At 49.2% G+C, this 15,314-nt stretch overlaps 1 protein-coding gene across 5 annotated transcripts in view; it reads left to right on the top strand.

Annotated features, from left to right (window-relative positions):
- Positions 1 to 2,754: 2,754 nt before the first annotated feature.
- LOC147439199 (uncharacterized) overlaps positions 2,755 to 15,314 on the top strand; it is a 45,949-nt gene continuing 33,389 nt past the window's right edge. For 2 of the 5 annotated variants that reach the window (XM_086485076.1, XM_086485075.1), the window contains exon 1: positions 2,755 to 2,973. In XM_086485076.1, the coding sequence (XP_086341202.1) occupies positions 2,921 to 2,973 (53 nt within the window). In that variant the 5' untranslated portion in view covers positions 2,755 to 2,920. The remainder of the gene's footprint in view (positions 2,974 to 15,314) is intronic. The other 3 variants (XM_086485078.1, XM_086485077.1, XM_086485079.1) reach the window with 2 other exon arrangements.

The raw sequence follows: 15,314 nt of genomic DNA, 5'->3' as shown, positions 1-15,314 counted from the left end.
GAGTTGGTGGGTAGAACACCACTTTTAGTAGGTTAGTGGATGCGCTAGTGGAGTGTGACGCCACCGGTGGAGGGAGGGTTTGGCTGTGGGGTTGCATGGCAGCTGAGAACCGAGAGAGATAGAAAAAGAGCGAGCCAAGCAGTGTGTAGCGCCGCCGTTTGGCACTGTGGACCGTAGTGTTTCTAAGGTTGGTGATAAAAAATTTGGGGTAGAAGTACTGCATGTAAAGGACTGGTGGGCGTTGCATGACAAAGGGTTGGTAGGCGTTGCAGTGCAAGTGAGAGTGGGAAATCACCCGTGCATGCGGTACACCTGCAGATGGTTGAAGTTGTCGGACAACAGGCCGCTGTTTCCAGCAGTTACTGTGGCAGCTATCGCTCGCCTTGAGCTCATGTCCTCAATTAAGCGTGCTTCTTAAGTTGAGGAGGACCCGCGACAGCAGGCTGGTCTATGTTGCCCCTGAGTATTAAAAAAAAACACAGCGGTTTTGCAACTTGTGAAAGTTTGTGGGGGTTGGTTCCCACTACAAGCTACTCTTCTTTCAAGTTTAGTCTCATATTCAAGCTCCCTCTACAATCCCTTTCCCTATGTCATGAGGATATGATCGAGATTCTGCAAGATCTCTTTGAGGCTCCTATGATGCCAAAATTCTCGGGTGACTCTTCCTCTCCTTCTTTTGACAATTTTAGTCATCTTCTCCATCTAATCTAAAGAAATTAATGCGGTTTTTTTTTTCATTGAGTATCTCCTTATAATTTAGTTTAATCCATTATATTATTATGTTTAATCAACATAATTATACTAACAATTGCTATATCATGAAAACAAAGAAGGGGCTCTCTTTAATTCTAGAAATCACTATTTACATCATGCAATCAACAATAATTACTGCAAATTGAAGCAATTAACAGAATCTAAAAGCATAGGAGAGCAAAATACTTAGCTGCAGCTTGTCAAAATATGTAGTCATGGAGCATAGCACCTCGCTCTGATACCACTGCTACAACCGGAGGCGTGGAGTTCCCTACAAAATACTCGAAATAGCACATAGCAAGCCATAAATCGAAAAAACTGTATACCTGGCAACCACATAGATGCATAATTGCGAGATACATGAACAGAGAGAGACATAGTGCGAGAGAGAGAAAGAGAACATGCGCAGGCGCACCTCCGAGAGCGGAGTGCTACGCCTGGCACGGCGAGAGAGAAGAGAAGAGAGGAGAGAAGAACTACGCAGACACTGGGTGCAATCTCCTCCCATGCAAGAGTGACCATTTCCCTCTTGCACGTATTTTATTTATAGATTTCTTGAATGGTCAAATTGAGTACAAACTGGCCGGCCGATCATAAATGGCCAAAGCTCATAAAGAGCACTTGAATAATAAAATATACATAAAACATGATATCCTTTGCAATAGCCTAGCTCCGTCAAGCCTTTTCCACATGTCAGCTGCAATAAATAATAACATATCAATTCCATAACACACCTCCCCACCATACTTACGTGTATTATTCTGTTTTTTTTGGGAGCACAAACACCTTGTGCACATATTGTATTTATCATGATCTTTGACATCCACAAATCTTTATCGTTATCAACATTTTCTAACTCTCGATTTCTCCAATTTTGTGAGGTGTGTTGTTATTTTCTTTACTTACTGTTACTTGACTTCTAAATGCAATTATAATACTACTTGCATTTCCATGAATAACTACAAATTGAATTGAAGAATTCTCTGTTGAGCAATCACGGCACATTAGTTCAAGTTTTGAGTTCAATAAAGGCAAACCCTCAACATTCTATCGCACGGGTGTGTTCAACTGGATCAAGGGTGGATGGAAAAATCGGGTAGGGGAGGGGTTGGCGCGGGCGGGGGGGCGGAATAGATCGTGGGCCGTGAGATTGGGCAGCCTGAACTTACAAAAGGTTCCTAAATTTACAAATCTACCTGTATTTACAATGTCACACACAAGATCCCTCATATTTCAATAATTGCATGCGGGTGTAGTGGTTAGAGCACATGGCTTGCTAGGGAGAGTGTGGGTTCAAGGGCAATGGGATGGCGCATCCTCGTCACTAATTGACACCTCCATTTGGAGGTGGGATCAATGGCTCACGATCATCAATTGATCGTGACCGTTGGATTTCCTACGGAATGCAAAAGATTCCCACTTTCTTGGATTCGGGACTTGAACCCACTACCCTCTCCCCCACGGGATTGACTCTAACCACTAAGCTAACGTGCGCTCGTTGAAAGGTGTGTGTGGGATAAGCTTATAGATCACGGCGTCGCGGACAGGTTTACACCTAGTTCACACCTAGTTCACACCGAGTTCGCACTGAGTTCACACCAAATTTGGTGTGGTGTGCAGGCCCTCCCCAGTTCACACCTAATTCACACTGTGTTCATGTCGAGTTCACACCGAGTTCACACCAAATTTGGTGTGGTGCACATATCTCCGAGTTCACGCTTAGTTCACACCTAGTTTAAATGTTGATCGGACGGCCCGGATTGCACCCGCCTCGCGACGCCTACTGTGGGCCATTGATCCCACCTCCATGGGGAGGTGTCATTTAGTGACGAGGATGGCGCATGGCCTAAGTCTACAAGCCTACCCTACTTTACTTTTAGCCCGAATTTTACAAAGGCGCACTGGTCGGGCCAGCCATTTGAACATGCCATTGTGATATAGTGTGGAAGGCAAACGTCAAAAAGAAGGTACAAAGAAAAAATTGAAATGATATTTCAAGTTTCCATGAAAACTCATTCGAGAGCATAATCAAGACTCACTTATAAATTTTCGGAAAGGGAAGTTCAAACAAATGTGCCGCAGCAAGCTGCTAAACTCACGCGCGTGTGCGCTAGCGGAGCTGTTTGTTTGGTGCTGTTAGTGAGCCTTTCTACAATGACCTGCAATCATGAGAAAGTTTAAGGAGACTGTGTCCATTGGATATGATGCCACTTTACACAGGTTTGTTTTCTTGCTTGGAGAGAGAGAGAGAGAGAGAGAGAGAGAGAGAGAGAGAGAGATGATGGAATGAAATGAAATTTTGTATGTCTTCAAAAGGCCAAAATAACCTATGAGAACAAAAAGTTACATTCATGTGTGACTCTAGTGCAATGTCTGGGGAACATAAAGATAAAATAAGTGTGGGTACTTAGAGTGTGTAGGTATGTAAGCCTACCCTTCATGTTGATCATCAGCATCACATAATACATCATCTCAAAATATATGGGGAGGTGTAGAATCATGAGGGGGTATGTAAGCCTACCCTACATGTTGATCATCAGCATCACATAATACATCATCCCAAAAGATATGGGGAGGGGTAGAATCACATGAGGGTTAATGAGGTGTACAATGGAGTGAGTATACCATGGTGATCATTGCATGAACTCTCTCATGAGTCTTTGTAGTATGGCCTCTATGTCCTCCACAGTTAACTCTGGGAACGTGCTCAATGTTGCTCAACTATGCTCTATAGACTCCGACTTAGACCTCGTTTACAATGTAAAGATTCTCACCTCCACGGACATCATAAGCAGCCAAGCTGGATGGCTCGATCAAGAAGGATGCCCTAATGAGGGTGTGACTGGGTAACCTCTGGTGGGCCATCCCAATCCTTCTATAAAAAGTAGTGATTTGCCTCTTTATGTAGCTTGGAGACTTTGGGTGAGAAAATGGGTTGAGAAGGCTCTTCCGCATGCAACTCAATAGAGGTTGCATGAGACCTTGCGGGCCTGTGGCATAATGCCGCTTTGGTGGATTTTGTAGATGTTGCTATCAAGATTGAAAATGCCATCATCGCTCGCTGCTCGCTGCCCGTGCGCCCCCCCCCGCCCCCCCCCTCTCTTTATCCCCCTCGCGTTGCCTCTCCCTGTCGTCGCCCGTTGCTGCGCGCTGCCCGCTAGCCAATGCGCGCTGCCCACTGCCCGCTGCCCTTACCCGCCTCATCCTCCCCTTCCCCCCTGTGCGCGCCCCCTTTCCCCGCTCCATTTGCCCCGCCTTATTCCCCATCTCTCTGAGTCACGCTTTCGGCTCGCAGGCAGCCTGTTTTTTCAGCTTCCTTGTGAGCGCCTCGTCGCCAACACTCTCCTCGATTCAACAGCAGACACAGAATGGCGGCTTCTGCTCCACCTCATAGGGACTCCACAGAAGCCCCCTCGCCCGACACCACAGAGCTGACCCTTCGACTTGCTCTTTCGCCAGAAGAGCAAGCGAGCTTGATGGCCGAAGTGGAGCGTCTGCAAGCCACTTCGGTTATCTGTAAGATCATTGGCACTCAACCCAGTTGGGGCGAGGTTTAGGATTTACTACAGGCCCGTCTTCTCTTCGATGTGAGCAAGATCATTGATGTCCAGATCCTCGAGAGAGGGTACTACACGATCGAGTTCGAGTTTGCAGTGATGACGACTAAAGTGATTTCGATGAGCCCACTCAACATCAAAGCAACTCGAGCTTACTTCCGACGTTGGTATCACGGTTTTGACCCTACTATAGATGTTCTCAAGGAAAAGGCAGACTTGCCGATTTCAGTCTGTTTCCCAGGTCCGAGGCAAGAGTACCTTCCCCTCCTACCTAGGATTGGTTCCATGTTCGGGACAGTTCTGGAGTCTCCACGCACGGCAACTTCAGTTGTGGCTAAGGCCGCAGGTTTACCTACTGTGCGGGTTCTCGTTTGTGACATGCAGTTCCTCCCCAAGGTGGTATTGCTGCCTAGGATGAGTGGGGGATGGATCAGGCAGAGTGTGGAGTAGTCGGGTCTCCTGAACCAATGTTTCATCTGCAGGCATATGGCAAAGGCCTGTCCTCGCAGGAGACCTCGACCCACAGCGCATGCGCAGCCTCCCAAGGCTGAGCATGCCAAGCAGCCAGATACACAGGACGCACAGGCTGGTACATCGATGGAGACCAGTGATCAACCAGCTGATGGTTGGCAGTAGGTGCCTGGCCGCCACCGACAGGGGAGGGCTCGTCCCACTGCTCCCCCTGGTGGCCGACCTTTTGTAGCTTAGTAGCCCTGGGTTCCGACAGGGAACCGTTTTGACCCCCTTCAGCAGGACCTGCCTGAGGAGGCCCCGTCCACTTCTGTTCCTCCGCCTCCTCCTCCCTCAGACGCTGCCGCTCCACCTCCCCCCCCCCCTCCTCCACCTTCGCCTCCCACCCCTCCTCTCTCCCCGATGGGCCCACAGCCTCGTCTCCCGCCCCTTCCGCCTCTCCTCCTCAGTCGCAGGGTACTGGACACGCTTTTGCCATGAGGTGTTCTTTGGTAGTGCTTTCGCTACGAGCCGTGTGGCTTGAGAGGGATAGCTCCACCTGAGGCCGCCTTTTTTGGTGCACACTTCTCCCTTTGCAGCAGTCCCTAGAGGTCTGACCAGCTTCGACATTCGTAGACGTTGGGACTTCTTCGACTACAACTCTACTCAGTTTCTCGGTGACTCCTCTTCCGTCTTGGAGGAGGCCAGCTTTCGAGTCCACGTCCTCTTTCTTGCAGCTAGAAGCATTGAGGCCCTGGACACAACGGTGGGTTTCTCCTTTCCGCTGTGTGGTAGGGATCTCATAGAGTGGACCCAGCACATAGTCCTTGACTGGCTCCGGATTCAGGCTACTGAGTTCTCACACCACACAGGGGACTTAGCGGTGACAGATCTGGTATAGACTCTTTTGCCTCTGGCCAAGTTCAACGTGACGCCTCCAGATGTAGAGGGGTGCAGGCACATTGTGGTGCATTTGTTTGCTGACACTGAGCGCCCTCCGTGTTATGTACATTGTATTTGTGCATGAGGATTCTTGGACAGAGGATGTAGCCCTTCCGGATGCACGCTCGGCTTGGGCCTGGGTGAGACAGTTACTTCTTGCGCGTTTGTCTAGAGGTCGTTCGGATGCGGATTACTGCCCATCCAAACCGGCCTCAAAGATAGCGAGGTTGGTTGCTGTGGCAGCATCTGTTTTCCCTCACTGACTCCATGAGGGATCATCTCATGGAATGTGCAGGGACTAGGAGGGCCCCAGTTTCAACGTCAGAGGGGTCGGCTGCGTCAGGAGCTACAAAGATGCCTTGTGGGTGGTGAGATTGACATTCTTATGCTACAGGAGCACCATCTCTGTGAGAGCCGCATTTGGCGATGTGGTCAACTTTTGCGTGGTCGCTATGAGACGGTTTGGTCATCTGCTTTTGGACCTGGAGGCATCCAGGGTAGGGTATGTATGACTATTGCGGATTCTTTGCAGCAGGCCATTGTGGGCAGAGGGATTATTGTGCCTGGCAGGGCTCAGTGGATCACTATGCATGTTCAGGGTTGTCTTGTGGGCTTCCTGAACATCTATGCACCCAATGCGGCGAGTGCATGGGCAGAGTTTTGGTCTCAGATTGTCGAGTCTCTTCTGCTGCCGCAGGCAGAGCAATGGTGCATAGGGGGTGACTTCAACATGTTGGAGGAACCCTTTGACAGAATTGGTGGTAGCCATACTACTGTGCATGGAGTTGAGCTGGCAGCTTGGGAGAGGTTTTGTATGACTCTACGGGTTTTAGATGTGTGGTAGCATGCCAGCTTTGTGAGGCCCCCAGACAGCCTAGCCTTCTCTCGTTCGGACCGCAGAGTGGGAGGCGTGAATCTATCTCGGATAGATCGCTTCTACACTAGTGACCACTTCTGTGACTTGGGTGGGATTGTTGGCATTCTGGTAGGGACCTCCTTTTCGGACCATGCTCCAGTGATCCTTACAGTGACTGATAGGTAGAGGAGGGGGAGCAAAATGCTTCGCATCCCAGAGAGGGTCCTGCTGGACTCGGCGCTTAGAGAGCGAGTGGAGGCTCTTTGGATAGAGAGCTTAGACATGCAGGAATCTCCTGTTGACAAAGTGGCCTGAGGACTTGCTCAGCTTAGTTGACTCTTTCTTCAAGAGTCTTCGGCTCGCCTGGCTGCAGCGAGAGAGGAGCAGCAGCGTCTCCGACGGGGCGTTGCTTCCTTGTAGAGGATGCAGGAGCAGCATCCAGACAGTCCTTGGTTGGAGGAGCAATTACAGCAAGCTCTCCTGGAGCTCGTCAGCACAGAGGAGAGGCGCCATGAGTTTGTTTTCCATCGACAGGCATCTCAGTGGACCCAGGTGGGTGACAGAGTGACAGGTGCTTTCTTTGAGGTAGTGGGACCTCGGCATACGCATGCCAAGGTCAGTTAGTTGAGGAGGCCCGACGGGTCAGTTGCTTTAGAGCCAGAGGACATGCGTGCAATTGCTACTGACTTTTACCGTGATTTACTGTCTGCAGAGCCCCAGTCAGAGCGTCAGGATGCATGCAGAGAGCAGGTGTAGGCACATATGCCTTGTCTTGTGACTGAGGAGATGCGCCAGAGGCTTGAGCTGCCTCTATAGCTAGAGGAGCTGCACACGGCTCTTAGAGCACTCCCCCGTGGTAGCTGTCCAGGTGAGGATGGCTTGACTCCCAGCTTTTTCTTGGAGTATTGGGACTTGCTTGGCTCAGATCTCTGTAGGGCTTTTTAGTACATCCTGCACACAGGTGAGATGCCTAACAGCATGAGAGGGGGCCTGATGTACCTCATTCCCAAGGAGGGTGGCTCCTTGGATGAGATTCGACAGTGGCTCCCCATCACCATCCTCAACTCAGCCTACAAAATTCTTGCCAAGGCTCTGGGTTTGAGGATTCAGCCCCTTCTAGAGAGCCTTATACATGGGACTCAGACAGGTTTTGTCAAGGAGCGTAGTATCCTTGACATCATCTTTACTTTTTGGGAGGCTTCTACCCTCGCGCGGCTCCGTGGTGAGGATTTGGTGATTCTTCTTCTCGATTTTGAGAAGGCCTACGAGATAGAGTTGACTGGGGATTTTTGGAAGGCACTCTACGCAGGATGGGCTTCTCAAATGCTTGGATCAGAGGGGTGTCAGCTTTGTACAGACGGGCACACAGTGAGGTGCTTTTGTTAGGAGGTAGAGGTGATCGCTTCATGCTCACACTTTCGGTCAGATAGGGCTGCCCTCTTGCCCCCTTCCTCTTTCTGTTCTATGCTGAGGCGATGAGCAGGTTTTTGGTTTCACAACAGGTTGGCTTACGTGGCTTAGCGCTCCCTATTCGGGGAGATGAGCTACTGGACGCTGAGTTTGCAAACGACTCAGCCTTGTACCTGGATGGCCAGGTGGCCAACCTACACAGGTGTGAGCAGGCTCTTCTGACTTTCTGTTGTGCATCTGGTGCAATGATCAACTGGATGTTGTGCATCTGGTGCAATGATCAACTGGAGAAAGACAGTGGCTTTCTCGGTTGGTAGTGCTCCTACGCCCGATTGGATGCCAGGTGAGGGTTTCGGGTGGATTCCCCCAGGGAGTGCAGTTCGGTACTTATGCTGTCAGGTTGGTTTGGACTTGTCTCCCGAGCAGCAGATTGCTTCCCTCCTCCTGTCTATCAGGAGGAAGTTGTTACATTGGAGCTCCGCACGACTTTCTTTGGCAGGCAGAGTTGTAGTGGCCAACCAGGTGTTGTTGGTTACTATGTGGTACATCACTTCTTGTTGGATCTTCTCAAGTTCTTGTATCAGCCATGTAGAGAGGCCTGATCAAGAACTTCCTTTGGTCAAGGCGTGACACTCAGATTGCCCGAGCCAAAGTGGCATGGCAGGGCATCACTCTTCCTTGTTCTCAGGGAGGGTTGGGGATCATAGATCCAGCACAACAGAGCACAGCCCTTCTTGGGATTTTCACAGAGATGCGCAGAGTTGGCTTGAGCAGGAGATTGGAGGACCGCTTCGTTGTGAGTCTGCTCCGATCTTGGGAGCAACTGCGGCGAGGCCTGGAGCAACGTCAGTCTACTTGCACGGAGGAGCGCCTGAGATAGCCCCTTGTTTGGAACCCCATGGTTAGCACTCAGAGAGGCCACTTGGTTGATAGTCGGCCTCATGTTCCTTGGGGTCCCATGGCGGAGGGTCCAGCACGCTCTCTAGGTGATTGGTACCAGTTTTCAGGCTTGTCAGAGGAGCTTCAGGGCATCAGCTACAGGGCATGAGAGGGGTGCAAAGCATGTGTCGGGACATCTCAGAGGCAGTACCATCTGAGTGGCTCACACCTCTCGAGTCAGCAGCGCCCAGATGGATGGGAGCCTTCACGCGATTGGAGATTCTCATCTCAGTTCGGGCTTGCTCAGAGACTATACCCTCCCTGTTTTTCGAGCGACAGGGTGAGGGACGCCTACACCGAGTTGCAGCAGAGACCTGCGGATGGCAGAGTGCTGTTTTCAGAGGATCCGCATGGTGGGCATCTGTGGGATGACTTGTGTCATAGATCCCGACCCAGCAGCTCTTGAGACTGGCCACTGGAGACTGTGGGCTTGGGAGAGCTGTCCACTGGCACGAGTACAGTGGGATCCTGGAGAGTGGCTTTGGAGGGATCCTTTCTCCTCTGCAGACCATCCAGGTGTCCCTGTCTTTCAGTACATTGTTCGACTGGGACGTCACATACTGGCAGCGCAGAGAGGCTCGTTCTGCTACTGCAGCACCTCATTGGCAAGAGGAGGGTCTCACAGTTGAGTTCTTGGCAGCTTTTTGGGAGAGGTTATGGGACTCCAGACAGCCGAGATGAGTCACTTTGTTCCGGTGGCTGGTTGCACACAGAGCTACAACAGTTGGGAGCTGGCTTGTACATTGTGGTCTCTCGGACGCATGTGCAGCTTGTGACCATCTTGTGGAGAGTCAGCGTCACTGTCTTTGGGACTGTCCTTCGGCACAGCAAGTGTGGCTTCGTGTCCCTCGACTGATGCCAGCTCTTTCCACAGCTCGGCAATACACTTGGGGGGCAGCTACTTGGTCCACTCTCACGGGCCCGGCACTTCAGTTTGAGCTATCTTCCACCAGCAGGATGATAGTGATGTAGGGGGATCGACCTACACTCCAGCTTGCTACAGAGCTTACTTCACAGGAGTGGTGCAGTGAGAGAGAGGAGTGTTGGGAGCTCATCAGTGGCCTGACACTTTGGTTCATCTGGCGGGCCCGCTGCTTCCGCATCTTCGAGGCTCGCCCAGTACCACCAGTAGAGACTGTTCGGGATCTTTGGCTAGAGCTGATCCATACTCTCAGAGGATAGTTTGAGAGACTCTAGGGCAATTCCGACCGCATGCAGGAGCATAGAGTTCCGACCGCATGGAGGAGCATAGAGAGGCTTTCCTTTGACTTCGGCGTCCTGGGCCTTTTTTCACCATGGTCCAGGGTGTGCTCAGATGGCACTACCGTCCACTTGTGTGGCTCTTCCCTCCTCCCATCTCTTGATTTAGCCTCATTGTATATATGCTGTTTTTTCATTGGGAGAGTCTCCCCATTATGTTTGTTGTAGCCCTCTCTTGCAGAGGTGGTTGTAGCCCTATGAGTTGCTGCCTTGTGTGTGTGTTTTTGTAGGTACTCCATTATGGAGACAAAGAAGAGAAGACCACGGCCTACGCTTGGGAATTCCGGGAACGAATTTCGGAAATTCTCTGCGGGGCCTCGGCTCTGAGTACAGACTGAAAAAGGATTGAGAGCTCATCTCTCGGATTTCCCTCACGGGAAGGAACGACCATCGGAAGCTTCAGATAGTGCTCGTTGCTGATGCATCTTCCCCTCTCCATCTCCAGCTTGTAACCCCCCCCCCCCCCCCCTTGCGCGCTCCTTCACCCCCAGCCCTGCGGGCCCGTCCTCTTCCCTATCCGCCCCGAACCTCGTTGCACTGTCGCAAGTCGTCGTATCCCCCCCACTCCCCGGCCACTTGCTCTATTCCGTGCATAGCCCATACTTGCAGCCTTTTCCAGCCCCCCCCCCCCCCCCCCCCCCCCGGCCAGCCCGCATTTTCTCTCGCAACCCTCGCTCAGATTCATCTCCCCTCTTGCCGCTGGGTCCGGCTCTGCCCTGTTCCTTGGCCAATGTTTCAGCAGGAGTTCCCCCCCTTTTGCCTTTCCCCACGGTAGCAAACAAAGATGGAGGCTTGTGCTTCGCCACAGAGAGACTTAGATGAAGTCCCCTCGTCATGTAGCGTGATAATTTGCTCTCGCGCATCTCTCTCTCCCCTTTGCACATATGGTAATGCCCCACTAGTTGGGTCACTCAGACGATCATGTACAGTTCTAAGGGTTTTATGCGCGTTTGCCAAGGCAAGAGCCTTCTGAACAGGAACCGGATTAGCTAATTGCTAATCCCCCCACAGTTTCGCACAATTCCATCGTGAAAGATTGCGAATTTGGAGAGTTTTCTCACGTGAAAACTCGTCCACATCACAGGGGGGACTGTCCCATTGCGTGCGGGAGCCCTTGGGACACACATAGACATGTTCTCTCTGCTGAAAACGATCCAAAACAGAGAATTACAGTCTACTGTGTTTTTTTTGCAGGTTTAGGGTTTCGCACCTAAATTGCAAGAGAACACCAGGGGAGCCTCAGGAAGGCCTTGGGATGCTTAGACAGGGCTTTGGGCACTTGGTAGTGACAAAACAGGGAATTACAGCACGCTGAAATTTTGTTACAGCTCACGAGAGAGCTTCTAAATTGCGAGGAAATCCGTCCAAGACAGGTGCTTTTGATCTACAAGGAATTTGGCATCGGTATGTTGCCGAAATTGGATCAAAAACCTGCAATTTCAGCCTCGCCAAGTTTGGACAGCTTTGTGAGACTTTGATCTACGTGTCCGGATCGTCTGTTCTTAATTGAATAAAGAAATACCGAAATGGGCGCCAGTCTTTGGGGCCTGCAGGGTGTCGGTCTTCGTATGCGGAGTGACATTCTAGTCGCTGGACGCCTCTGTGCTCTCTTTTCTTCTCAGTGCTCTGTGTAAAGTTAACATGTAATTGAATTAGTACTGCCCTTTGCTGTGTACAGACAGGTTAAGTGCAGCGTGGATTGTTATGGGTGAAAGCAACATAGAGCTTGTCATTATGGCAGAGAAGAGAGACCAAGTACGTGAATAGGGGTCTTCCTCACATGGCACAGAGAAAGTGCCTTCAACTCTTCAAGAAGAGGACATGTTGTTTAGAGCTCAAGTGCGCAGCTGCATGGAAATGTTTCAGCAGTTGGCTAAGAACCCAAGGATGTAGGAGTTCTTACAGGCTCCTACAGAGGAATTTTAGGCTCCGACACAGGGCATGATTGAGCCGTTGCAGGAAAAGGAGATTTCCAATGCATAGAGGACTCGTGATGCTCGAGGGAAAGCCCATGTGATTGATCAACCAACGGTGTCCATTAATCCTAAGCAATTTGCTTTACCTGGACAGGAACCTTTTTTGAATGGTCAAGGGAGTAATGAGCATGCTATGCATCAAAACCTTCCGTTACGTACTGCCTACCTTGGTTATTTTGGAGGTGGTTCAGTGTTTCAAGCTATGTCTGTACCTTCCACAGGTTATATGCTAGGGAATGTGCTCGAGACAATGCAAACAAGCATGGTTAACTCTATGTATGGGAACATGGGTGTCCAACCAGGTTTTCAGGGTGCCTATGGTCAATTTCAAATGCTTGGAACACAATTTGGTATGGTTGGTTTTTCGCAGCCATATGCCCAAAATGCAGATATGACAGGTAAAACGGGTGATGCGAGTGCTGGAATGGTCAATCCTAGAGCACCACTTTTAGGGGCACATGTTTATGACAATTTGACTCCTTTGAGTCAGCCTAAAGATTACAAGGTGGCAGGTAGTGAAGTTTGAAACTTACAAGGGAATTGAGTCTCAATTGAAGGCTTTGACCGTCATACAGCAGTTTGATGCAGCTTATGCTGGAAAAAACTTCATAGAGTCTTTGAAGATACGCAAGGTGCCACTTTCTTGAAAGGGAATGCGCTTCAATGGTGGACCACATTCTCAATTGATTCAGGGTCAAGCCCCTGCAACGTGGGTCCAGTTCAAACAACTTTTTGCACCTGCATGGCTTATAAACACTTTTGAAGTGAATGTAATGACAGAATGGCACGAGTTGAATGCTAAACAGTGTGCAAATCTTGAAGAGTACAATAAACAATTATGGGCCGCATTGTTGCCAGTAACCTGCTATAGGTTTGTGCCATTGTCAGAACAGATTGAGAAGACCTGTTGCCGATTGCTCAAGAAAATCAGGGACTACTGCACAAAACTGTTGTCATGAATATGGCGCAGTTGATTGAGAATGCGAGAGTGGCCAGCAATCTGTCGAAGGGAGTTTCCGATGGATTCAATAGCAACAAGAGAGGGTCCTAGGGCAAATAGTTTTCAGCCAAGGGCAGCAAAGCCTTCTGTGCCTCTCACAAAGAAACCCTCCACTGATGAAACTGACATGTCCAAGAAGTAGTCTAAATCTTCTTCTGGGCGAGGACAAGGATAAAAAAGGCATTTTTCTGGCAAATCTTTTGAAGAAAGGAAAGCTCTAAGAGAGGCCAAGAAATGCTACATTTGTGAAGAGGAGGGACATTTTGCTAATGAATGCCCACAGAAGAAGTCACAGGATAAGGATGGCAAGTCAGAGCATAAAGGAAAGAAGCCAAAGTCGAGTGCAAGACTTGTCCCAGATTTGGTTGGTGACCAACCAAACATAGATGCCACGGAATTGTGCAGACCTTGGGGCAAAGTTAGAGAACAGACAGTGTTAGTTTTCTTTGATCCAGGAGCTGGTGCAAATTTCATATCACCAGAAATGGCATCAAAGTTCGGCATTCATGCAGAGGAGACGGGCATGACAGGTGAAGCAGGTTTGGCATTCCCAGGTCATTCAGAGCTTGTTACTCCCATTTTGGGGAAACTTCGTTTGCACATTCAGAGTTATGAAGATGCGGAAGAGTTTCATATTATGCCACTTGAGGGCTGTGATGTGTTATTGGGTATCCCATGGTGTTACTGGTTACATGCTATGGTGGATACTTGCAACAAAAAGATTACCCATGTACATAGAGGATAGACCCATGTCCTTGATGTAAAGCTTAAAGGCAAGTCTGTTCCAGTTGTGTTTGCTTCTGCTATTTCATCTGTAATAAAGAATCATCTTCTTGCTTGCGTACTTGATCTCTGCAAAAGAAGTACCCGAAGTTGTATCTAATTTATCTACCGTAGATAAAGATAGGTCAACTTTTCTGAGTGGTTTCAGTGATTGTTTTTCAAACTCTTTGCTAGGAGAGTTACCTCCTGAGAGACTTGAGGATCATACCATAGATCTTGTGCCAGGTTCTAGTCCACCGAATAGACCACCGTACAGGGTTAGTGCAGCCCAACAGAAAGAGATTATGAGTCAGGTCAACGAGCTTTTAGAGAAGGGGCTGATTCAACCTAGTCCATCCCCTTTTTGTTCGCCTGTACTCCTAGTGCAGAAGAAGGATGGTTCATGGCGCATGTGCATTGACTATCGTGCCCTGAATAAGAAAACCATAGAAAACAGGTTCCCCATATCGAGGATAGATGACATCCTTGATTGGCTTGAGGGAGTGTCACTGTTTACCAAGATAGACCTAAAGAGTGGGTACCACTAGATACGCAATAGGCCAGAAGATGTCCACAAGACTACGTTCAGGAAAACATTTGGTCTCTATGAGTTTCTTGTCATGCCATTCGATCTCACAAATGCTCTTGCCATGGTCAATAGAATGATGGACATAATATTTAGACCACATAGAAACTTTGTGGGCGCAACCCAATGTCACTCCAAAAAGCCTCTACGCCATTGTCCTCTACATGCTAATTCTCTTTTCCATAAGTCCAACATGCTATCTCTCTCTCTCTCTCATGCAAGCTTATGGAGAGGAAGGAAGACATTAAAGAAGGTGCTGCCAAAGTGATTGCATGAAGCAAAATGCACGGTGATTCCATGCTGAATTTTCAGCCTATACACTCATAAATTTTTGGAGGAATAAATAATTCCTATCAAGGGGCCCGACCGTTCTTGGTCAACAGTGTGTCACTCTCTCAATCTTCTCTCATTATTAATTTGTCTTTCTCAATCGTTTCAAACTATCTATATCTTCACACGTATATGTCTCTCTGTGTCAAGCTCTAATGGGAAATTGGCATTTATCCTATGTGCAAAGCGTTAATTGGCAGTAATAAGCTTGTGGTGTAACAAGGTCCCGAGTTTCATTGCTATCAGAGCGGAGTTACCTTCCTTACCATTTGGTTAATTGAAGGTGGTCTTGGATTTCAAGACTTTTGCTGCCGAGAAGATGTCAAACCATAGAGAGAGATCGAGGTCAACGATGCATTATAGTTGTTCGAAGGATTCCTCTTCCTCAAAAAGAGAATCTTCCTTCAAAAGTAGCAGCCATAAGAAATCAATGAGTTGATATGGAGAAGAGACCCCATTATCATCTCATGCTCATAGCCATAGAGAAGATGGA

This window comes from Adiantum capillus-veneris, chromosome 16, assembly GCF_014529385.1.
Source record: "Adiantum capillus-veneris isolate H3 chromosome 16, ASM1452938v2, whole genome shotgun sequence".
NCBI lineage: Eukaryota > Viridiplantae > Streptophyta > Polypodiopsida > Polypodiales > Pteridaceae > Adiantum > Adiantum capillus-veneris.
The sequence above is the reverse complement of the archived record's forward strand: the minus strand, read 5'-3'. Positions and strand labels throughout refer to the sequence as shown.